At 41.7% G+C, this 25,133-nt stretch overlaps 2 protein-coding genes across 6 annotated transcripts in view; one reads left to right on the forward strand and one right to left on the reverse strand.

The window, feature by feature from the left end:
* Nucleotides 1-3,302: 3,302 nt before the first annotated feature.
* LOC130559149 (oxidoreductase HTATIP2-like) lies at nucleotides 3,303-6,949 on the forward strand. Its single transcript, XM_057342061.1, has 6 exons — nucleotides 3,303-3,499; nucleotides 3,734-3,917; nucleotides 4,600-4,707; nucleotides 6,141-6,278; nucleotides 6,407-6,468; nucleotides 6,638-6,949. The coding sequence occupies exons 1-6, from the start codon at nucleotides 3,393-3,395 to the stop codon at nucleotides 6,843-6,845; spliced, it is 807 nt and encodes a 268-aa protein (XP_057198044.1). The 5' UTR covers nucleotides 3,303-3,392; the 3' UTR covers nucleotides 6,846-6,949.
* Nucleotides 6,950-12,324: 5,375 nt separating this feature from the next.
* heatr5b (HEAT repeat containing 5B) overlaps nucleotides 12,325-25,133 on the reverse strand; it is a 62,637-nt gene continuing 49,828 nt past the window's right edge. For 2 of the 5 annotated variants that reach the window (XM_057342056.1, XM_057342055.1), the window contains exons 25-36: nucleotides 21,966-22,147; nucleotides 21,779-21,847; nucleotides 20,502-20,681; nucleotides 20,199-20,424; nucleotides 19,862-20,089; nucleotides 19,648-19,775; nucleotides 19,383-19,518; nucleotides 17,704-17,961; nucleotides 17,115-17,330; nucleotides 16,890-17,041; nucleotides 13,715-13,928; nucleotides 12,325-13,392 (exon numbers count right to left, since the gene is read on the reverse strand). In XM_057342056.1, coding sequence (XP_057198039.1) covers nucleotides 13,085-13,392; nucleotides 13,715-13,928; nucleotides 16,890-17,041; nucleotides 17,115-17,330; nucleotides 17,704-17,961; nucleotides 19,383-19,518; nucleotides 19,648-19,775; nucleotides 19,862-20,089; nucleotides 20,199-20,424; nucleotides 20,502-20,681; nucleotides 21,779-21,847; nucleotides 21,966-22,147 — 2,297 coding nt within the window. In that variant the 3' untranslated portion in view covers nucleotides 12,325-13,084. Of the gene's footprint in view, nucleotides 13,393-13,714; nucleotides 13,929-16,889; nucleotides 17,042-17,114; nucleotides 17,331-17,703; nucleotides 17,962-19,382; nucleotides 19,566-19,647; nucleotides 19,776-19,861; nucleotides 20,090-20,198; nucleotides 20,425-20,501; nucleotides 20,682-21,778; nucleotides 21,848-21,965; nucleotides 22,148-25,133 lie in introns of those variants that run through there. The other 3 variants (XM_057342054.1, XM_057342053.1, XM_057342057.1) reach the window with 2 other exon arrangements.

Here is a 25,133-nt window from a genome sequence, read left to right on the forward strand (position 1 = left end):
GCACGCTGTACTGTAAAACTGACTTGTACACTACTCCTGCCCTGAGAGCAGCACGCTGTACTGTAAAACTGACTTGTACACTACTCCTGCCCTGAGAGCAGCACGCTGTACTGTAAAACTGACTTGTACACTACTCCTGCCCTGAGAGCAGCACGCTGTACTGTAAAACTGACTTGTACACTACTCCTGCCCTGAGAGCAGCACGCTGTACTGTAAAACTGACTTGTACACTACTCCTGCCCTGAGAGCAGCACGCTGTACTGTAAAACTGACTTGTACACTACTCCTGCCCTGAGAGCAGCACGCTGTACTGTAAAACTGACTTGTACACTACTCCTGCCCTGAGAGCAGCACGCTGTACTGTAAAACTGACTTGTACACTACTCCTGCCCTGAGAGCAGCACGCTGTACTGTAAAACTGACTTGTACACTACTCCTGCCCTGAGAGCAGCACGCTGTACTGTAAAACTGACTTGTACACTACTCCTGCCCTGAGAGCAGCACGCTGTACTGTAAAACTGACTTGTACACTACTCCTGCCCTGAGAGCAGCACGCTGTACTGTAAAACTGACTTGTACACTACTCCTGCCCTGAGAGCAGCACGCTGTACTGTAAAACTGACTTGTACACTACTCCTGCCCTGAGAGCAGCACGCTGTACTGTAAAACTGACTTGTACACTACTCCTGCCCTGAGAGCAGCACGCTGTACTGTAAAACTGACTTGTACACTACTCCTGCCCTGAGAGCAGCACGCTGTACTGTAAAACTGACTTGTACACTACTCCTGCCCTGAGAGCAGCACGCTGTACTGTAAAACTGACTTGTACACTACTCCTGCCCTGAGAGCAGCACGCTGTACTGTAAAACTGACTTGTACACTACTCCTGCCCTGAGAGCAGCACGCTGTACTGTAAAACTGACTTGTACACTACTCCTGCCCTGAGAGCAGCACGCTGTACTGTAAAACTGACTTGTACACTACTCCTGCCCTGAGAGCAGCACGCTGTACTGTAAAACTGACTTGTACACTACTCCTGCCCTGAGAGCAGCACGCTGTACTGTAAAACTGACTTGTACACTACTCCTGCCCTGAGAGCAGCACGCTGTACTGTAAAACTGACTTGTACACTACTCCTGCCCTGAGAGCAGCACGCTGTACTGTAAAACTGACTTGTACACTACTCCTGCCCTGAGAGCAGCACGCTGTACTGTAAAACTGACTTGTACACTACTCCTGCCCTGAGAGCAGCACGCTGTACTGTAAAACTGACTTGTACACTACTCCTGCCCTGAGAGCAGCACGCTGTACTGTAAAACTGACCTATACACTACTCCTGCCCTGAGAGCAGCACGTTGTACTGTAAATATATAAGTAATTATATATATATATATGTATACTGTACATATAAGCACACTGTACTGTAAAACTGACCTAATGATTACTGACCTATACACTACTCCTGCCCTGAGAGCAGCACGCTGTACTGTAAAACTGACCTATACAGTACTCCTGCCCTGAGAGCAGCACGCTGTACTGTAAAACTGACCTGTACACGACTCCTGCCCTGAGAATGTCACACGTGTACTTTGTGATGACGGAAATTTGGAAACCGCAGCTCTGACTGAGTATTACACTATGGCTATGACCCCTATTATCAACATTATCACGAGCAGGACTAATAGAACAATCGTTAATAATGCACGTGAATGAATAATGCCCGCAATAGTAGTGTCAGTCTTGTGCAAAACAAAGCAACTAATAAAGTATAGATACTAAACTCAACTGGCTAGTTAAGAAGGCTTTTCTAGTTGTAAACGTGATCTTTATAATATAACCTGTTATGCTACTACTGATAATCTTTGCAATCATTTAACAACAAAACACAGTAGCCTACTTACCTTTGCAAAAATGCATAGGCGTAATTTGCGGGTGGACGGGTGGTACATGTCCCCACCACTTTTTGCCAAAGTCAATTTTGTCCCCACCACTTTTTGCCAGTCAATTTTGTCCCCACCACTTATTGGAAGAAATAAAAAATACTGAGTGTCTATTTACCGTGCAAGTAGCACGCTTTGTAAACAGAGGCTATTTCTACTAACTCCGCCCATCAGTTTCAGATTAGAATAGACAAAATGTAAGAAACGCACGCGAAAATTAACTGCTCCGGTGGCGTAGAGCGTAAAGCAGGTGTTACCTGCTTCATGTCGTCGTGGGTTCAGGACTGCTGTTTGCTGAACTTTTTCACATATCAGATTGTAAAGGTATTTATTTTTAATGAAATGATGAAAATATTTGAAAATGGCTGTTCAAGTCATACATGTACCAAACATTTTGCGCTTAATTGCACTTTGGTGCTATATATTCATCCTTATTGTTCTGGACATGCGGTTGCTATCGTCTATTGCAAGATTAATTACATTTTGATACTTGATAGAAAACTCCAATAAATGGAAAAAGTCACAACTTTGTAGTTTCATGAGTTCAAAACAAAATTTAGAAAGTTTGTTGTATATTTGTAGCCTATCTGGCAATGCCCGTAGTAATAAGTGAAAATAAGATTTTTTTAAAGATATTATTTTTCCATCTGTTTCCCCTGTATACTTGTATGTTTGTCCTTATTAGCAGGGGGTTCCCAAACGTCTCAATCCTTGACCCACCGACAGGTAATCTGTGTCAAACACCAAATATTTAACATGGGGAAAACACACAAATTTTATCACGAATTAATACGTTTAATTACGTACGGCAACAGCCATCCTTACATATAATAAAGCACAACATGCTTTAAATGATCTATTGATGAAAACATGATATAGTTTAAAAACAAATGGAAGCAGATCTGAAAATTTAGAATAGTGAGTTCAGCGGATTCGAACCTGCTTCACGGCTGTGTCTTTATTACTTGTCATGCATCTTTCGCACTAATGTTACACCACTGAAGCCGTCGATAAAGCGGCGCTGTTTTTATACTGTTTCTAGAGGAGGAGTCACCTACATTTTTCACGCTTGTGACACCCATGAATATTCCCAACGAGTTATTACAGAAAAAAATTATTATAAAAGTATTGTTTGTGTCGTCTTTGTCCCCACCACTTTTCAAAACAAAGTTACGCCACTGCAAAAATGTCTTCCGACTCGCTAATATCCGTTGATGTGTTTTTGAATATCCCCTCCAAATTTTGCACCTCTGGTCCCGCCTCCTCTATGATGTCATTGGTTGTCTCCGCGAGGCAATAATTTTTCTTTCTGCCCTCAGAACATGTTTGAGTAAGCAAAACTCCTATCTGCGTTAGTTTCATACGTTTTGGCCCTCTCGGCCTTCCATAGCCAGCGACGTTTCTCAAACAGGAAGACGCTCCACTGAATACGGTGTTTATCACAAGACTGGAATGAATATTTTATACAGTAACTGGAAATTCTGTTTCTTATCATTTGTTGTTGCACTCGCCGCTGTTCTTTATAATCTGGAACATTCATATACAGGCGAAGTCCCAAGGTAACAACATAGGTTTTAGTTACGTTTACTAACAATTTTGAGGTAAATATTTGTTTGTAACCAGCTAAGGCTCGCCTTGCTCTTGATCAAATGCACGGCATGCTGGTAGAAATTGTGTAGGCGGACTGCTGGTATATCTAACATCTGCATCGACCCAATAAGTAGTAGTAGCCTAAGCCTACACCTGTTTAATATCTGCAGTGTCATGGTGACTTTAGTTTGTAATCTCTACAGAATGGATCTGAATGCGAAGGGAGAGATTTACCGTCAGAAAAACAAAACGTGTTTTATTCTCGGCGCTTCTGGGGAAAGTGGAAAGGTGCTACTAAACGAAATCAAGAAGAGCAACATATTCTCCAAGATCACTCTCATTGGACGAAGGGAGTTACATTTGGACAACCAAACCGATGAAAATCTGGTAATGTGTCAAGTTTTTGTTACTTAGTTGTTTTGACTTATATGATCCACTTAAACTATTTAGCCAGAAGCCACACTTTAAAAAGTAGTAGTTTTTACAAACATGCCTTTCAATAAAACATTAGGCTACTTGTGTCCATTTTGCGACAAAATAATGAAACTTATATGTTTTCAAATACATGGTGATATAACTAACATCATTCAGTCACACTTTTAACAAACTTGATTAAAATAAATAAAACAATCTCTATTGTTGCATTGTTATTTTTTCTGTAACTCTGGACATATGTGCTGAAAAAAAAGAGAAATAATATTTCATAATAATCTTTAATATTGCCAAAGAAGTAAGGTAACAGCAGTGACAAAACATTGTGCATGTGTTCTTTAAATAAATGCACAAAAAAGAAATATATTACACTTTCATTTATGTGTATTTACTGTATAAAGTCAAAGGGTAATGTAATAATGTGGTCTAAGTTTAAATGTCAGGAAAAAAAGAAATGCACATAAAGACGTCCGGCCATAACATAAGTGGACATTTCTTTTGAATGAATGTATATGAATGAAAATAATTATCCTCAGAGTAATTTATTTACAATATTTACTATATCATATAAGTACAACTCTCTAAAATGTGGTAAAATGAAAATCTTTAATCTGTTAATTTGCTTTATGTTCTTTAGGTGCAAAAAGTAGTTGATTTTGAAAAGCTGGATGAGTATGCCGAAGCATTTCAGGGCCATGATGTGGGATACTGCTGTCTAGGAACAACCAAAGCCAAAGCAGGAGCTGTATGGTTACATGTCATGCTTAAATTAACAATTCACCCAAATATTACTTTTACTCACTTTCATGTCATTCAAAAGATACAGAAAAATTTGCAAAAAAAGTTATATTACAATGCAAGTAAATAAATGCTTAAACTTTGTTGAGCATTTTAAAGGTCCCATTCCCCACGATCCCATTTTTCAACCTTTAGTTAGTGTGTAATGTTGCTGTTAGAGCATAAACAATACCTGCAAAATGATAAAGCTCAAAGTTCAGTGCCAAGCGAAATATTGTCTTTAACAGAATTCGCTTTTCAAGGACTACAGAGAACGGCTGGAATCGGACTACAGCCCTCTATTTCCCGGGTACATGATGTCACTATTCCGAGTGCTTTTAATAACCTCCGCCCAAAGGAATACGCCAAAAAAGGGGCGAGGCCTTCCTTAAAGAAGAGGAAGAGCCGCTGGAGTAGTGTTCGGTTGTCAGAGATTGTAAACATTTAACTGAGCTACGTGCTTAACTACTTTCACTTTCATCCTGCAGCTGGTAAGAAGATTTCAGCTACACACATTCTAAGATAACCAACGGTCAAATAACAGCTTCCATGACTTTAACATCGGCGTGAAAGCTGTTCTGTGTAACACACTGATATTGTGTGTGTGTGCGCATACCTCTAAAACACTTCTATGAAACGTCCTCTGAAGTCCTGCTTGAAAATGTCTCCTGGTCAATCTGCTTGTTTTATTATCCAATTCGGATCCAATATAAAACGGCAAAACTAACGCTTCTGTTATTAGTGTTAATTAATATAACCGGTCTGACGCCATTCGGTCCGGTGTCATTTCCCTCGCCATAGTAGGAAAAAATTATGTGATCTCTAACAAAGATTGATGTTTGCACATGCACTAGCAGACCTCCGTTACACTTGGATCGATCCGCATGTGTTTAACTGATGAAGTGAAGTTGACGCCATTGTTACTGTTTATTGCTAAAAGCCAAAGTTTATGAATGTACGTGTACTGAGACGGGCACCGACCAATCACAACAGCCTGAGAAGCGGAAGCTCGCCGATATGGTATGGGTGGGACATCATCAGACACACAATCTAAGTGGGGAACCAATCACGACAGACCTGGTCAGCTTTACCAATCAGAGCGTTTCGGAAGGAGGGACTTTATATAGACCTGAATTCCAGTCATTTTGTTAAAAGAGGGACAGCGGTCAACAATAGACTTGAAATATGTGAAATATAATGCGTCTTTTGAAATTAGAAACATGAACGTCCATCGTTAAACACCAAAAAAAACATAATCAAAGCCTCAAAAACAGCAAAAGAATGGGTCCTTTAAAAGAAATCATACAAAGTTAACACATTCACAAATGTGATACCCTTTTGTAGAACCCTAACAACCTAATTTCGTTTCAATGGTAAAAATCAAGTGAATTTTTGCTACAGGAAGGGTTTGTGCGTGTAGATCATGACTACGTACTCAAGGCAGCAGAACTTGCTAAAGCAGGAAGTTGCTCTCACTTTCATCTAGAATCCTCCAAAGGAGCAGACAAAACCAGCAGCTTTCTCTACCTGAAAACTAAGGTACAACGGGCTTCCATATTGTAGAAATATCACTGGATAGTTGATGGAGCTTTGTATGTCCACTTAAATAAACTGTTCTACTGATTTATACATGTACATTTCTGACTGAAACTGCTGTCTGTTTTCAGGGACAGGTTGAAGCAGACATTGAGGTTGTAGGTTTTGAGCGTCTCTCAATCTATCGACCAGCGTGAGTTACTCAACTCCTTTTTTCCCCCCTGAAATTACTGCAATAAATTTCCCATACAGCTCTGAAACTGAGCTTATACATTTTGTATGTTTTGCCTGTGTGTTTGTAGTTTTTAAAATCATCAAATACCCTGTAATTACTTTTTTCTTTTCTGTAATTTACTATTTAGGGTGTTATTGGTGGACAGAAAGGAGAGCAGGCCTGCTGAGTGGATGGCCAGGAAATTTCTCGGCCCTCTTTCCACTTTATTTCCTACTGCACTGTCAATCCCCATCACATCATTGGCAAGAGCTATGGTAGTCAACACACTAAAAGAGGGTGAACAGAAAGTAGAAATTCTTGAAAACAAGGCCATATACGATCTTGGGAGAACCTAAAGGTAGAAATTAGACTTTTTTTTCTAAAGTGCAATTCTACCATGGTGTAATTTTAGAACAACTAGCCAAATATTGTTTAAAGCTGTTTTAAAGGGAATTTGAAACATTTTAACATAAAAAAATAAAGTAACATACTCTTTTGTACTACACATGGGTTTATGTTTTGTTTTTATATCTTCTACTCGGATGCCTTGTTATATACATGTACAATTATACAAATAATATAGCTGTAAGCAGTGATTATGGGTTCAAGGCAAGTAAGGGCACAAAGGGAAATATATGTGGGCATCTCTTTTGATGTGTTTTCGAAAAGCAGATTCAAAAGCAGGCAAAAGTACTTGAATAATAATAAATTTATTTATGAGTGTCTATTTGGGATTACTGTTGTATTTGTTGATGCGGCATACAGGAACGATTTGGTCAACTAACACAAATTCCATATATGGAAGCTACATTGAAAAACTCTAATGTTACATCATTCATTTCACATAGATATAGCCAATCATCACTTGACACTTGGATTATATAAGTTATTTACTTACTCCTTTTTACATTTGCAGATACTGATAACGTTCACTCACTCGCATCTAAATTACAAACCCAAAATGACTGACCTTCCTGATTCGGAAGATGATCCCATTTCGCCTTCTCTGACGGCGTAGCTCCCGTATTCAGAGTCGTGACTCTCCATGGGCTCTGTAACATAGACTGTAAAAAAGATGGATGGCGTGACGCCACTTCCTTCCACTGTAATGAACTGAGCATAAACGTCCGACGATGGGTGATGACATGTTACGCAAAAAAGTCAGTTTGGAGCCTGGGCCTGCACAGAAGGCACACAATCTCAATCTCAGATGCAGAGAAGTTAATTCATGCATTCATGACATCAAGACTAGATTACTGTAATGCACTGTTAGGTGGTTGCCCTGCAGGCTTATTACAAAAACTCCAATTGGTCCAAAACGCGGCAGCTCGAGTTCTTACACGTACAAAAAAGTATGAACATATTAGCCCGGTTCTGTCAACCTTGCACTGGTTACCTATAAAGCATCGCGTTAACTTTAAAATCTTGCTTATTACCTATAAAGCCTTACATGGTTTAGCTCCTCAGTACTTGAATGAACTCCTTTTGTATTACAGTCCTTCACGTGCATTACGCTCTCAGGCGTCCTGTCAGTTGGTAATACCTAGAATTTCAAAATCAAGTGCAGGTGGTAGATCCTTTTCCTATCTAGCGCCTAAACTTTGGAATAGTCTTCCCTGCACTGTCCGGGAGGCAGACACACTCTGTCAGTTTAAATCTAGACTAAAGACGCATCTTTTTAATCTTGCATACACTACTCTTCCATAATATAAATCTTCAGAGGGTTTAGGCTGCATTAGTTAGATCAACCGGAACCAAAAACACAACTGATGTACTTGTTGCATCAAAGAGTACAGAACAGTACTCTACTCTCAGCCAGTCTTGTCTCATTGTTCCAAGGTTACCACAGCGAGCAGGATGCAGTTCATGGCCTGACCTGATGGTAGAGCGAAGAATGGGAAACGGCGACCTGACAAGAACTGAGATGATAGAGCTGGATAAAGAAGGACGAGGTCACTTGACACGTCTTCACCACAAAATTTCAAATGCTATTAGATTATTAAGGTTAATCTTAAAACTATAATTTACCTTATTATTAAGTTTATTTATTTTTACTTAGCCTTGTTGTGCAAGCACTGTCAAGCTTGTGCAGAGGCAGCAGCTTTTGCCAGAGGGGAACTGGAATCCCCTGGTTGGGCCTGGGTTCTCCTGAGTTTTTTTTTTCTCGATTAGAGTTTTGGGTTCCTCGCCACCGTTTGCATACTGTTTTTTTGCACTATTTGCCTGGCGGCTGCTTTAGAATTTTAAGGTTTTACTTAATTAATATTGCATATACGAATTTATAGTCTGTTATATTTGACCTGTGCTTCTCTCTTTATCTTAAATGTGTGCTCTCACTGTGCGTACATGCGTGCGTGTCTATGTGTGTGCGTGCACGTACTTGTCTGTGTACACATGTGTGTGCATGCGCGTCCGTGTGTGTATGTCTATGTGTGTTAGTACGTGTGCATATTGTGTGTGTGGAGTGTTTTGTATGTGGGTATGTCCGTCTTCTGTGTTTTCACCTTTTTTTCTTGTTTTTACAAGTACAACTTTAATTGTTTTGCTTATAGTCAATATGTCTCATGTACAGCTGCTTTGTAACAATGAAAATATATAAATAAAGTTGAGTTCAGTGAGTTGAGTAGCTGTCCGATGCTATGACAGAGAGTTCGTCCTCATCCCTCTGTCGAGTCTGCCCGCTATGGGATGGTCCACCGCCGCCCATCGGGGACGAGCCAGGTGAGCGTGCTGGGCTATGGGTGGTCCACGAAGCTGAAGCTGATGGAGTGACATCCATAGGTATCCCCAAATTACCCCCGCTGCTCGCCGAAGCGGCAGCCGAACTTGCCAGGGAAGCAGTCGGGGTGGCGGCAGCGCTAACAAAGAACGTAGCCAGCCATGACCGCAACACCTTGATCGGCATGTTCTCACACACAGAACATGCCAGATCGGCAAATCCTGCCTCAGCATGCTTGACCCACAAGCATGTGACGCAGGTGTCATGCCCGTCTGACTCAGGGATGAGCCTGTCACACCCAAGGACACAGCTGCGAGACATGCTCGCAACTGTGAGAAATTTGCTCTTTTAGGTCTTTAGCTCGCTGCCGAGACACCCAGGGGAAGTCCGATGCTCTGCGTCGTAAATCCAGCAGTAGAAATCATCGATGAATCGAGGAGTCTCGAAGAGATAATGCTTGACATAAGCCACGCAGGTTCCGAAGAACAAAAGATGAGTGAATGACCACCGCCATCTCCCTTTTATACCCGTATGCACGGGGCGGGGACTGGCATGGGTGTGCCATTCGCCAAGCCCATTGGCGTTTTAAAATTCCTCTCGGAGATGATAGGTTCTCAAGATCAAACCCCAGTCTGTCTCTCAACACAATGTCGAGAGGCCGACTGAAGGGGAACCTAGTTCAACTTTCCAAAGAAGCCAGCGTTAAAGGAACAGTGGAGGCAGTTTGTTTTTCCGAGGCGGCAACAGAGTTGTTCACGTCTTTTTATAGGATGACACATAGGATGACACATGTCTTTTTATAGGATGATTTGTGGATCGTTTGAAACTGAAAGATTGAGTGGTCCCAGAAATGACAGATCCCGGTCATGAGTCGGAACTGCAGGCGGTAAGTGAAATTGCGTCAAATGTCTGTGTTTTGTTGGCAAGTGCCACATACAGTGCATCTGGAAAGTATTCACAGTGCTTCACTTTTTCCACATTTTATGTTTCACGAGTTTGCCTCGCAGATAATAAGTACAGATAATAAGGGATGGATAGTATGCATATTTGGCGTGCTGTCCCAGGGAGAGGGCTCCGAGCTTGGTAGTTCCTCCGAACTCAGCGTGCCCGCCCCTTGTCCGGGGCGACAGCCCTGTGCCCAGTATGTGCCCGGACTCGGGTCGTTCCCCCCGTTATACTGCGGTAAAAACGGTCTGATGGTAAGGAGTTGGGGTGGAGGAGGGATGCTGCGAAAATGTAGAGAGAATGAGGGTAAGGCATCTGGTCTATTTGTAGGGGTTTTCTTCCGAGTTAAAAGAATGATTGGTGAGATTGGTTATAGGAAACCAGTCGGGTTAGTTAACTGATCAGTGAGATTGGTCATAGTAAGCCAGCTGGACATGAGCATTCACAGCATTTGCTCAATCCTTTGTTGAAGCGGCTTTGGCAGCAATTAAAGCCTCAAGTCTTTTTGACCATGATGAGTATGATGCTTGGCACATCTATTTTAGGGCAATTTCTTCCATTCTTCTTTGCCGAATTTAATCCATTTTAGAATGAGATTGTAACATAACAAAATGTGGAAAAAGTGAAGCGCTGGGAATATTTTCTGGTTGCACTATAACCATTTATATTTTTGTATTTTATTTATTTTTTATTGATATTTGAGAAATTTATAGAAATATTACATTTATTTTATGCTTGCAATGTCACATACACTTTCACGAATATTTTCCTGTGCATGCAAATCTTTTTGGCATCATTTTATTTTCATACACGCCCTGCTGACCACCTATCGTCTGGGATTGTATTTGCCATTACGGTTGCATCTCTCAGCCTATGATGACACCATGGCGCCAATGAAGGGTTGTATGGAAGGCCAGCAGGGTCACTTTCACGCTCAGTCCGTCTGCCAACCAGAGGACCCTAGCCCTCCAGAACCAGACACCAAACCCACGCAGATCGACTACAGTCGTCTGTCCCAAGCAGACCGCAACAGCTGGCTGACCCAGGGGCTCTGCTTATACTGTGGCATGAAGGGACATGTCATAAATGCATGTCCCATTCGTCCTCCACTTCACTATGAGTGTGGTTTCTGCCTCTTCTACTAAATCACATCCCTCACTACTGATGTACAGCTGACTATGCCTACTCGCAGTCAAAGCCCTCATCGACTTGCAATTTTATATCCTCCGATCTCTGCAACCAACTCTAGCTCCAAAAGAGACTAGCTCTTATAACAGTGGTTCCAAACCCTGGTCCTCAGCCCCCCCCAGAATGTACCTATATAGAACAGCTGAATCAAATCATCAGCTGGTTAGTGTTAATTAGGGAGATGAATTAACATACTAACAACATTCAGAGCGGGTCTGACGAGTACCATCAGGTGTTCTATAGAGGGAGGTATCTAAAACATTTTGGACTGTTCACCTGTGTTTTGACCTCTTGCCTATTTCATGGATTAGGTTTTTGGATTGCCTTTTAATATACATACTGCATTTGGATCCTCAACCCCTCGTTTCTCTGAGCAGTCATTACACTATCAATGTAAATGACAGTATACTAAATGATATAGCAAATTATAGTAACTTGAAAAGAAATATAACTGAATAAATGAAGTTTACATGACTCATATTCTAATTCTCCGTAATATAAAAAAACTGTTTACTCAAACACTGTCAACAATATTGATTATCATTACCAATACATGTAGTTTAGCACATTTATAATTGTCAATAAAAGTAGACTTTTTAAATGTCTAATTATTTATGATGAATTCATAACTTGCTTAGGCATCATGGCTTTTTTTAAATGTTTTTTTTCTATGGTAGTGACATTCTCAGAGAGTTATGGTAATGACATTTTAAAGGTTGTTTTTTAAACTGTCAGTAAACATTTTGATACTAATGCTTTTAAACATTTCAATTTTTTTTAAATCCATAAAAGAAATGCAAATTTTGTTGACGCAAGAAAAAAAACACTTCTTTAAAAGATTTCACCAGCATTGCCCACTTCAGGCTTTACAAGCCAAAATGTGCAGCCTGTATTTTTGATCAAACTTATCAATTCAGTATAGCCTTTATATGACCAAAAAGAAGCCATCATTACAGGCAGAAAACATTTTCTTAAAAAACAGCTGGATAAACAATTTTATTCAAGTGATGAAATGATTTCAATATTAGACGATTTGGTCATCAATGCTGTAAAATCTGAATATCATTTGTAAATGCTAATTCAGTAATAAAGCGCATAAATAAAAAAGCTTGTGTGAAGTCTTCATACACGTCTGCTTGTTTTATTATTAGTAAATCACACATTGTTATGGAGCGGTTTTTCAATGACCATACCGTCTGCTCTGAAATCTGCAATACTGACATAACTTCCAGCTGTTTAACATAAGAATGACAGCCAAAGGCAAACGTTACAATCGGATTATTGAAAGCATAGACAACAAGACAAAAAATGTGCTGGTCCTCACAGTGATTTGCTTTAAAATGTCCAAATATAAATAAGAGACTGCAACTACATTTTATTAGGCAAATTTAACGCTTCGATTTACAAGACAAGGCGTTTATGAACAAATGTCAATCAATAGTAGAGGAATCATGAAAAATAAAAAAGCTTTTTAAAACTAGGTGACAGTAAGACAGTAAAACAGAAGTACTTATTCAGCTCGATCTAAATAAACAGATCACATAAGAACAGTTGAGAAACTTGGAGTATTTAGTAACGTCATGTGACACGAGTCATTCATTGACTAAAACTACCCGAAGGCATACAGCAAACAACACTCATTAAGTTCAACAACAACAGCTTGTAACTAGATCATAAAGCTCATCACAATTTCACTGTAACCTTGAAATAACATGCAGATAACTGCAGAGGCATTGAGAGGGTCTAGAAGAAGCTGGTCTTCAGTTTGATGGTGGGCGTGGCCTGCACCATCTGCTGGGGCTGTCTGGCTGTAGTCTTGGCTTTACTGTTGGCTTGTCTGGATCTGATGGCACTCTCAAGGCGGGTCTTCAGCTCCGGTGCCGCTCCAATGACAGTCTTGAAAGCGACCGGGTACAGGGGTCCAATGTGCATGAGGTTCTGAAGAGCAAACTCGTGCAGGCCCTTCGAGCTTGAGGGGGCTGAGGAGAACGCTGCCTCATCCAAAAGGTACGACACAAGGGTCGGGACCAATAGAGCCAATAACTGAACTCCTGGTTGAGAAAAGTAAAAAAAAAAGTCTTAGAGGAGGAAGCTGGTGAACAATTTAAAAGACCATTCTATTGTCTGCACTACATTAAAAGCAACTGTTTTACGGAGTTATAACAGAGCTGGGTAATCAGTTACTGGTTACGGACCACATGACAACATTTGTAGTCAGCAATATAATCTCTTCAATTACACATTTTCGGTAACGTAATCCGTCTACTTTTGGATTACATTTAGATCACTTTTGACTCAAATCTTATTAGATGTCACATATATTGATGCAGGATCATTTTGACGGATGTAAAGAGGAAACATATCAAGACTTACGGTTTTGTTCCTCTCCCATGGCCACAAGGCTCTCCAACACTTTAACCCCTTCCTGCACGGCCTGAAGCTCAGCAGGTGTGGACGGTCGCCTGTGCTCGACAGCCTTGAGCTTCTCCACCAGCACTGGTGCTAACGTGTGGATGTACGGCACGGATAGACTGCGGCAGGAATGCTGGAAGACGGACAGCAGGAGCTGATAACAGCGAGCCTGAATCTGCAACCATGCACAGAGAAATGTGTCACCAGAAGAAAAAACACATTATAAAACGGTTCGTTCTGGTCCTTGATTCGGATTGGGTGTGCCGTGTTTTGAGTCATCGTACAACTCCTAAAAACATACAGCTGACCGCATTCCATAAGCATCACTGCACCACTGTTTCTGATTCTGAAGAACTGGAGAAAAAGGAAAGGAATGCGACCCTTAAGTGCCTCGTCGGTGTCGCGCAGGAGGCCTACCGTAGGGCACTGGTAGGACCCCAGCTCACTCGGCAAAGTACACTGATGACATCAATGACTTACTGATGACGTGACTGCTTTAAGCGTATTGTGATCGCTCTGACTTTATACGGCTTCAAGTACATTATGAAAAACAATTCTGTCATGCTTACATTTATTTGAGTATTACATTTAAATGTTTAGTAGATTGTGTTTCCTGCATATCAAGCAATGTATGTTATCAAATTAAATAAGTTTGTCTTTTCAAAAGTTCTGTACATCTGTAAACATTTCATTAAACATGCATTTTAGCTTATCATTTATGCTGAGTTTAAATATATTAACTTGATTTTGTCTTTCTAGACAATTGTTTGCTTTGGTCTGAATGTGAAACAAAAGATGTGCTACTGATGTCTTGTTTTGTGGCCCTGGTTTCTAAAAGCATGTCCATAATCCTGGTATGTGTAATGTAATTGATAACATTTAAGGTTTGGGTTTTATTTAGATTTTACTTTTACTTTTTGTTTAGATTTAGTCCTCTCATCTTTGTATCCTGTTTTTCAGATCTTGCAGTGATACTGGTGTGTAGTAGCTTTACAGCAAACATCCATTTAATGAATTAACTGTTTAAGTATAATTGATGATATACAGACGTGCTCAAATGTGTTGGTACCCCTCCACAAAAAACAAAGAAAGCACAATCTTCTCAGAAATAACTGGAAACTGACTAAAGTAATTGGCATCCACCATAGTTTATTCCATATTTAATAGAAATCAGACTTTGCTTTTGATTTTTTTATTCAACATAATATTGTAAATAATAAAACAGATGAAAATGTCATGGACAAAAATGATGGGACCCGTAACCTAATATTTTGTTGCACAACCTTTAGAGGCGATCACTGCAAGCAAAGGTTTTATGTAGCTCTCAATGAGACTTCTGCACCTGTTAACAGGTAGTTTGGCCCACTCTTCCTGAGCAAACTGCTCCAGCTGTCTCAGGTTTGATAGGTGTCTCCTCCAGACTGCAAGTTTCAGCTCTTTCCATAGGATTCAGATCAGGACTCATAGAAGGCCACTTCAGAATAGTCCAATGTTTTGTTCTTATCCATTCTTGGGTGATTTTAGCTGTGTGATTTGGGTCATTATCCTGTTGGAGGACCTGCGACTGAGACTGAGCTTTCTGACACTATGTCGCTCCAGAATACCTTGATAATCTTGAGATTTCATTGTGCCCTGCACAGATTCAAGGCACCCTGTGCCAGATGCAGCAAAGCAGCCCCAAAACATAACCGAGCCTCCTCCATGTTTCACTGTAGGTATGGTGTTCACTTCTTTGAAAGCTTGATTTTTTCGTCTGTGAACATAGAGCTGATGTGACTTGCCAAAAAGCTCAGTTTTGACTCATCTGTCCAAAGGACATTCTCCCAGAAGGATTGTGGCTTGTCAGTATGAATTTTAGCAAATTCCAGTGTGGTGCACACAATGATACCAAACAGCACAGTGACTACTTTTCTCTGTTTAAATAGGCTGAATGACTGATTACAAGATTGGATACATGTGTGATACTAATTAAAGAAACTAATTAGTTTGAAATATCACTATAATCCAATTATGTATTATCTTTTCTAAGGGGTACCAACAAATGTGTCCAGGCCATTTTAGAATATCTTTGTATAATAAGCAATAATTCATCTCTTTCCACAGCTTCTTTGCTTTATTCTATGACATACCAAAAAGGCATGCAAGTATACATGATACAATAGCTTTTAATTTCATCACTCTTCAGGAGGAATGAAGCATTATTTCAATGAGCTGTAAGGGTACCAACAAATTTGAGCACGTCTGTATGTGTCTGGACAGATCGGCAGTGGGATCGAATATAGAGATCAGTGAGATGATCCAGTCATATCTAGAGATTAATAAAAGAGATCCAGTCCAGTACAGAGAGCCATAGAAAGATTCAGTCATATACATATATCAGGAGAGAGATCAGGTCCAGAGGTTGCACTAGACTGTTTTATTGTCCTTCACTTTGACAGACAGGCTCGTAAAAAATTTGTCATAATCTATTATTACCCGTCACTATGGTGCAAGGTGGTGTTACGTGATAATAAGCATGTTCGTGATCTCATCACGCTGTACTTGCGTTTACTCTCGGAACTTGCTGTGTTTTGATACAACTGAATGCCCAATAAAGCCGTTGTTGTTTACATTCATTTATATATTTCATGTTTCTGTTGACATACATAAAATAATAATTACAGACAAATGTTTATGTTCATATGTCTAGTCAGTAACAATGACAAGCTGTGCCTGTGTTTTGTAGTTAGTCACTCACTCACAAGTAAGCTGCGGTTTGGTCATGAATGTGCTGCTTCTGCAGCTCACTGAACAGAGAAGACGCTTTGTCTTTGCACATACAGTCAGAAATTTTCGTATGCGTTTTTTGTATTTGGTGCTCGTTTGTACAGAGTCTCTAAAATGTCAAAACGCCTCTTAAATCACTTGCTACGGATGCCAAAAATGCAGAAAATCGAACCCAGTATTAATTTTTTATGACAGACAAAAACATATCATATTTTACGTCAATGCATCAATATAAAATGCAATTCATTTCCTTCAATTATATGTACACATTCCCAAATCTTACTCCCTCACTGCTGTTGAGAGCCGCTTGTCAATATGCACTGTATATCCAGTCTATATAAAGACACTCACTGTGTGTGGTGTAACTCACCCGGGGTTCAGTTGAATTGAGTCCATGTCTGAAACGGTCGAAGCAGCCTTTCTGCAGAACAGAGACGCCGACCAGCTCGCCGCTGGCTGACAGCAAAAACAGCGTGATGGCTGTCAGCAAACTGACTTCATCCGCACTGGATCCAGACACGTCTAGAGCAGAAGAATCACGTCAGAGAGAGAGCAAAGCCTTTGAGATAAAAGCAGATGCATGACATCATCTCACCGGGCTGTGAGTACTCCAGTACTGTGGCCAAACTGCTCTGGACCAAAGCACTCCACTGCGTCTGAGTCTTCTGAACTCTTGGCGGAGGGGAGCTGAGGAGGGTTTTGATGCCCTGCAGAGCCGCGGACACAAGCGTCGGGACAGATGTGTTTACCGCAGTCTCTCTTAGAACCCCGGTGATGAGAAACAGAACCGTGGGCAGGATGGTCATACTTCCTACAGCAATGAAAACAGGTACAATTCAAACCAGATGTGACATCTCTCACTGCTTATAGCTAACAAAAGGTGGAAATCTGAATGTTGTTCTGGCACACATCCATCACTTTTCGAAAGAAATGATTTATTAATCCAAGAAAGTTGTTTGGGTGGATGTGATGGATGGATGGTGCTTTCGCAAAAATAGTCACATCTTGGACTGTTTGATGTTTGGTATTTTTGTCTCAGCTGTTGCATACCTGTGGGTAGCTTTGGATCATTGAAAGCATCAAATCTCTAGCATCAATTTCGCACGAAGCGATGTTCAGACATTGTGGCTGAAATGTGCTGTGGAGCACACAGGTAAGTCAGCAGTGTGTGTGTGTTTGTGTACCTGCAGGCGAGCAGAGAGAAGGCAGCTCTGCCAGGGCTGTGACTGTGGCGGCCACCAGACGGCTGCTGTCGTCTGAAAGATGTTGAGCTGGATGTCTGACAGCATCGCTATCATTCTCTTTCAGCTGAGGCAAGTGACGCACCAAGATAAAAACCAGCAGCTCCATCGCGGCAAACACCAGCGAGTTTCCTGGAACAAGCTCCCCGGTGTCGCCGCCTTCCCCGAGCACCGTTCCCGGATCTCCACCGTCCTCAACAGCTGTCGTAATACACACACAGCACACACTGAATCCATTCTACATGCATTGTGGTTTAACAGCTTTACATCACACGATTCCATTCAAATGTACTCATGCAATTTTCCCAATGCTGCATTGTCAAAAAACAAAACAAAGAATCCCCAAAAACAAGAACACAGTAGATCTATATAGTAGATTTAGTAGTTATCTGCTAAAACAGTATATCTTTTTTCAGAGAGTATGAAACATTCAGTCAGATAACAGCTTACATGGAAATGGTACACACATTAACATAAATCATTTGCATGAATACCATAAAACAAGAGCGTAACGTGCATAGAAAATAGGAAAAAGTGAAGTAGTTAAGTCAGTAAGATTGTAGTTGGATCATTATAAAAAAAACGATAATAAAGGGACAGTTCACCCAAGAATAAATATTCTGTCATCATTTACTCACCTTTGAGTTGTTCCAAATCTGTATAAATGTCTTTGTTCTGATGAACACAGAGAAAAATATTTGGACGAATGCTTGTAACCAAACAGTTCCTGGCCACCATTGACTACCAGAGTAGGAAAAATGACAACAGAACTGTTTGCTGCCCAACATTCTTCAAAAAGTCTTCACGTTCATCAGAACAAAGAAATTCATACAGATTTGGAACAACTTAAGAGAGTAAATAAATGATGACCGAATTTTCATTATTGGGGCAATGAACCAAAACTCCAATGATGTATATAAATGGGGAAAAAAACCTTGTGAGACACAAGACTCAGCTGGGAGGGCCAAGGCTCTTCTGACATGGTAACAGCAAACAACAACATGACAACAAAGACCCTACAAACAAAGCTCAGTAAAACACACAGACTCGGCCTTTAGTCTAACAAGAACATAATGCCTGAATGAAGTGAAAACTTGGGGATGACTTTTGGGGCCACAGCATGAGGAGCAGAAATAAACTGGAACCAATCCAACTAAACATCAACACCAAAATCTAATATACATTAACTATTTGAATGCATTTTCATGTTAATATTAATTTGTATTCTTATTTTATTGTATACTAATTGTATTAAATAAATGTTTTGTTGAATGGGTCCTGTCGTATTTAAAGAAACCGTATGGTACACTGACATCTAGCGGTTGAGCTTGGTATTAAAATTGGTCTAAATTCAAAATATTGGAGAGACAAGTTTAGCCAAGTAACGCTTCTTCTCGGTTTCTTTGTTATCAAAGAAAATCATCTACAGGCTCTCTATCGTTTGTGAATGTGTACCGGAAATTAAGCTGTGGTCACAAAAGTGCGCATGCGCAGTAACGCTTGTTTATGTTGTTAGATGAAACCGTCTATATTCTTTATCATTTGAGTTTTCTTTCTTTCCTGCTGATGTTGTGGTGAACTGTGGTGAACGTGTCGTGATGGCTTCAGGCGAGTGTACTCACCCCTCATGCGCTCCAGGTGCTCTTGGGCGGCATGGATGCTTTTCTGCACAACGGCGATCACCTGCAGCTGTACGCTGGGCGGATCTCGTGTTAATAAGAGCCGATGAAGCACATTCAGCAGCTCCACAGCCAGCAACTGCAAACCGTCATCAACATGTAGTCTTCTGTAGTGCTTTAACATTCCTGATGCATTTAGTATCGCTGTATGAATGAAAGTGTATATATACACTGATATATGCACTGACTGTATATAAATAGCACTGACCTGGTCCTCAGCGATGTGTGTGCGGGCAGCAGACGAGTCCAGCAGCGTGCAGAGAGCATGCAGACATGACATCACATCCTCGATGGGCTCCTCGGCACGAGGAAAACACAAGAATTCAATGCTGATGCCTGTAAAACAGTTAACGAGCACCGGCGATTACATGTCAAAAAGAAAAGCAAGGCCAGAAAACCCAGCAGCGCAGTCCCAGAATTACCCAGAAGAAGGTGCAGTCGGTCCTTCACTAGATCCTCTGGGTTTTGGCTGGGGACAGGAGCCACGCCGGGCACTTTGACGGGGCCAGCCTTGCCCTCCGGAGCGTCCTCGCGGGTCCCGAAGCCCGTGCTGCTGAGCCAAAGAGCCTCGGCATTCAGGATAGATGCCCACGAGTTACGATAGTGAAGACGTGCCGTGTCTATAGTCTCTGGGGTGTAGAAAGCACCTCCTGAGATTCAAAAACAACAACAATTCCTAACTCTTCCCCAAGTAATTCTCACAGAAACGTGTATGATGCGATGTGATTTTAGGTCTGGGTTCGGTTGGTAATGATTTACCCTCTGGTGGCAGCTGGCTGGAGAATTCAGCAGGCAGAGTTAACAGCGCGTAATCCCTCAACACCGCCAGCCAGAGACGACTGAGAGCCGGCAGCTCTGGCTGAACTAACGTCATCAGACTGTCCGGAGGCAGAATGTCTCTTTCATCTCGCTCCTCCTCATCGTCATCATCATGAGCCGCTCTGGACTGACACTCTTTCCTTATATTCATAGCCACTACAAACACCTGACAGAGGAGAAAGGCAAATAAATAAAAGCGCTGAAGAAGAGCATTACAGCTGTGGCCAGTTTCCCGGGTCTTACCTCGGCCCACGCTTTCAGGACGGCCAGCTTCTCCATGGTGGTGGCGCTCTCGCTGTACAGCTGGCTGGACGGACCCTTGCCGGTCTGAACTTTGTCCAGAGAGGAGACCAACAGGTTGTGGACACGACGCAAGTCATTGAGATCGCTGACAACACCACTTCCAATCCACGCACTGCATACCTGCACACAAAGACAACCAGATAGCACAGGTACATCTGTAAGACGTCTGCTAAAGATCTGGAAAACATCTGCTGTGTAAAAACATCTGCTAAACTTCTTAGAAAGAGCTGTTGTACATCCATTCTAAATCATACACATCTTACAGACATCTTCTAGAGGTCTATATGACATCTGACAGCAGACGTCTCAGAGATGTAATGCAGATGAGCAAACAGATGTCTTGCAGATGAAAATGCAGACATCAAATAGATGTCTGCCAGATGTACATGCTATCAGAGCAAGAGTCATTCGTCTAAACTTTCACACTTCTCTGTAGGGCTGTCCAAACTGCTGTTAAACTTAAAGACTTCAATAAGATATATATTCAAATTCTGAAGACATGCGTTATGTTAGACTTATAAAAGTACTGCGTTGACTCCTACACCCACTAGAGGGCGCATCACAATGCACAAATATGAATCTAATCAAGCACAGCATTTTCTCAATGAATTTTATAGAAATAAAATGACTGTGTTCACCTTCAAAATGAAAATTCTGTCATCATTTACTCACCCCGTTGTCATTTTAGACCTGTGTGATTTTCAATCTTCTGCGTAACACAAAAGACGACGTTTCGTTGGTCCCCATTGACTTAAATTGTATGAACACGAAACCAATGTAAGTCAATGGGGACCAACGGTCTTCTTCTTTTGTGTTCTGCAGAAGAAAGAAATGACAAGAGGGCGTGTAAGTAACCTTCATTTTGAAGGGGAACTATTCCTTTAACGTATAATGTTTCTTGCATTGGCACGCAAAGAAATTGAGATTGTAAAAGTGCATTTAGATGAGTGGAAGTGCACCAGGAGAAAACAAAGCTTTTGGATTTATTTAGCAAACACTTTGATCCTTTTATTGACTTATTTACACTTTTATTTACAAATGAGAGAGCATTTCATATTTTGTCTACACTTACCAGAAACATCATGTTTACATTAACACAAAACAGCAAACTGGACATTGGTGGTATATATCGGAATGATTGTGTTTGATGCTTTGTGAATGAACACATGTTGCGATCATGTTGGAGAGAAGCAGGACAGGCTGGTATGAAAGTTCACCTGACAGGCTTTGGCTGTGATGTCCGAGGGTGTATCAGGAGAAAATGCTGGCCGCAGTGCCGCACCAACCTGGAAACAAAAACAACATTATTACAAATGCGCAGAATCTGAAATCTACTGAAGCCAACAACATTTCACATGTAAAAGGAGTGAATTCATTGGAATGAGTGAGCGTATCAAGACTAACGTTGGCCTGGTACTGCTCCAGTATGACATGACCGGGGAACTCTGGTTCAGGCACAGCTGCAAACTTCTTAATGATGACCTCCAGAGCCTGCAGACCAGCCATACGCAGCTGGTTACTGTGATCCGTCGCAGCCATGAAGGCCATGCGAATCAAATCACACAGGTGCAGCACCAGAAAATCACCTGGAGACCAAACAGCACACAATCAACACCTTAAAGAGACATCTACATAAGTGTTACTGTCCTCTGGATTTAGGTTCAAAACATCCACTGGGCCACTGTGACCATTCAAAAATGTTTGTCATCGGGGGGCGCTAGTGTGCCGCATATGGAGTAAGACGTCTCTGCGAGAGCTCCTCTCCGTTCAGTTTAAATTTGGCGTCTTTAACCAAGTTTGCTCGAAAACATCATCCCAATTTTGTTTCTATATCCTCGCGTGACCGTTTAAGATCAAGAAATGTCGACTACCGCTAACTTTAAAGCCAAAGAAAAGAAAGACAAGTCACTGAGGCCGAGGCTAGCTAGCAGCGTGGTAATGGCTAGCGAGGACGTCCCCGGTGATCAACACGCCTCTTCTATGGAGGACCTAAAAAACATGCAGGATACGATCCTGAAGACCATCAACACCCGGTTCGACCTACTGGATGAGAAGTTCGCTTCTCTCCCGTCGTCACATAACAGCCTGGCGACCCGAATGGATGAAATAGATGAGACGGTCTCAGATCACGACGCTTGCCTGCAGTCTATGGAGACAGCTATCAACAAGCTACAGAAGGAGAACGCTTTCCTCCGAGCCAAGACGAATGACTTAGAGGGCCGTTCGAGGCGCAATAATGTCAAGTTTGTAGGGATCCCCGAAGGAGAGGAGAAGGGAAATCCGACCGAATTTGTAAGCGCTCTCATTCCTAAACTGTTAGGCGAGACTCATTTCCCAAAGCCGGTAATTATCGCTCTCCACAGCCCAAGCCAGCAGAGGGAGCCTCCGGTCCTTCTGCCAGACCCCGCAAGATCATCGCCCGGGTCCACCACTATCAGGAGAAAGAGACGATAATACGGCTCGCTCGGCAACAGTCTCTCACATACGGAGCACACAAGGTCTTCATATTTCCAGACTATACTGCCAAGGTGATGGAGCAGCGACGGGGTTTCGTGAGGCTATGGCAGCCCTGCGTGAGCGGAAAATCAAGCACAGCCTGTGTTTCCCGGTCGAGCTCCACTTCCAACACAATGGGCTTCAGAAGTTATTCACCTCTCCCGAGGAAGCGATGATGTTCGTCGGCAACTTGCAGCGGGATACAGAAAATGATTAGACACGGTCTGACCGGACTGTGAACTGACAGTCATATTACAATCACGGACTTTTGCACAGAGCATAAGGAACATTTTCACAATCATAGACGATAACATTTTAATTTTCTATGCCGTTTTTGGCTGTTTAGAACGGTAGAGGGGCACCCGGCTTGTTTAGTTGAGAATGTTCGGTTGGCTAGAGTGGCGTTTACAAGCCATACGCCCGGTGGCCCTCGGTCAGTATATGAGGGGGGAAAAGATGCTTCGTTTGGGGAAGTTTCTCTGGGAAAGGAAGGGGGGGTTTAATCGGGTTGTTTTATGTTGTCCAGAGCTGCCAGAATAACTGCTTATGTTTGTTGACATTTGTTTTTGGGTGTCTTGGATCGCTTCTCTTTCCATTTGTGTAGCCTACATGTCAAGGCCTAACGGTGAAAATCAGATGGACATGAGTACCATTTCACTGGTCTCATTGAATGTGAGCGGCCTTGGGCATGCAGTTAAAAGGGGTAAGGTCTTTGCGCACTTAAAGTCACTTAAAGCAGACATAGTGTTTCTGCAAGAAACCCATATAAACACTACAGAGCAGAGGCGACTGAGAGCTAATTGGGTTTCTCAAGTTTATCAGTCACCGTTTACTTCCAAAGCTAGGGGTGTCGCCATTCTTTTTCGTAAGAGTATTCCATTCCAACTTACTTCAGCAACCATGGATCCAAATGGCAGGTATATTATGATTACTGGAAACATTAATTCGTTCCCTGTCACCTTTTTGAATGTACAGGTGCTGGTCATATAATTAGAATATCATCAAAAAGTTGATTTATTTCACTAATTCCATTCAAAAAGTGAAACAAATTTTATGGAGCCTAGGAACCTAGGACCAACTTTATGGAGATGCACATTTCATTTTCCAACAGGACTTGGCACCTGCACACAGTGCCAAAGCTACCAGTACCTGGTTTAAGGACCATGGTATCCCTGTTCTTAATTGGCCAGCAAACTCGCCTGACCTTAACCCCATAGAACATCTATGGGGTATTGTGAAGAGGAAGATGCGATATGCCAGACTCAACAATGCAGAAGAGCTGAAGGCCACTATCAGAGCAACCTGGGCTCTCATAACACCTGAGCAGTGCCACAGACTGATCGACTCCATGCCACGCCGCATTGCTGCAGTAATTCAGGCAAAAGGAGCCCCAACTAAGTATTGAGTGCTGTACATGCTCATACTTTTCATGTTCATACTTTTCAGTTGGCCAAGATTTCTAAAAATCCTTTCTTTGTATTGGTCTTAAGTAATATTCTAATTTTCTGAGATACTGAATTTGGGATTTTCATTAGTTGTCAGTTATAATCATCAAATTAAAAGAAATAAACATTTGAAATATATCAGTCTGTGTGTAATGAATGAATATAATATACAAGTTTCACTTTTTGAATGGAATTAGTGAAATAAATCAACTTTTTGATGATATTCTAATTATATGACCAGCACCTGTATATGCCAACCAATCAGGCGACTCCAGAGCAGCTGTCTTGGCCCTCGACGCGAGGCAAGGAGAAAAGAGTGGCCTTTTATGTTCGAAGCTCTTAGGAGATTTGGAATTGGGGACCCCTTCGTAACGTGGCTCAGGATGTTATATCGCTGCCCAAGATCCTCCATTCTCACCAATGGTAATAAATCTGGGCCTTTTGGATTGCACCGCGGAGTCAGGCAGGGTGACCTGCTGTCGCCCCTGCTCTTTGATGTGGCCCTGGAGCCCCTTGCGATAGGGATCAGGAGTCATCAAGGGCATTAAGATAGGCGAGATGGAAAGCCGGGTGGGTCTTTACGCAAATGATACATTATTATATCTCTCGGACCCAGAAGCGTCTGTTCCCC

This window comes from Triplophysa rosa, linkage group LG9, assembly GCF_024868665.1.
Source record: "Triplophysa rosa linkage group LG9, Trosa_1v2, whole genome shotgun sequence".
NCBI lineage: Eukaryota > Metazoa > Chordata > Actinopteri > Cypriniformes > Nemacheilidae > Triplophysa > Triplophysa rosa.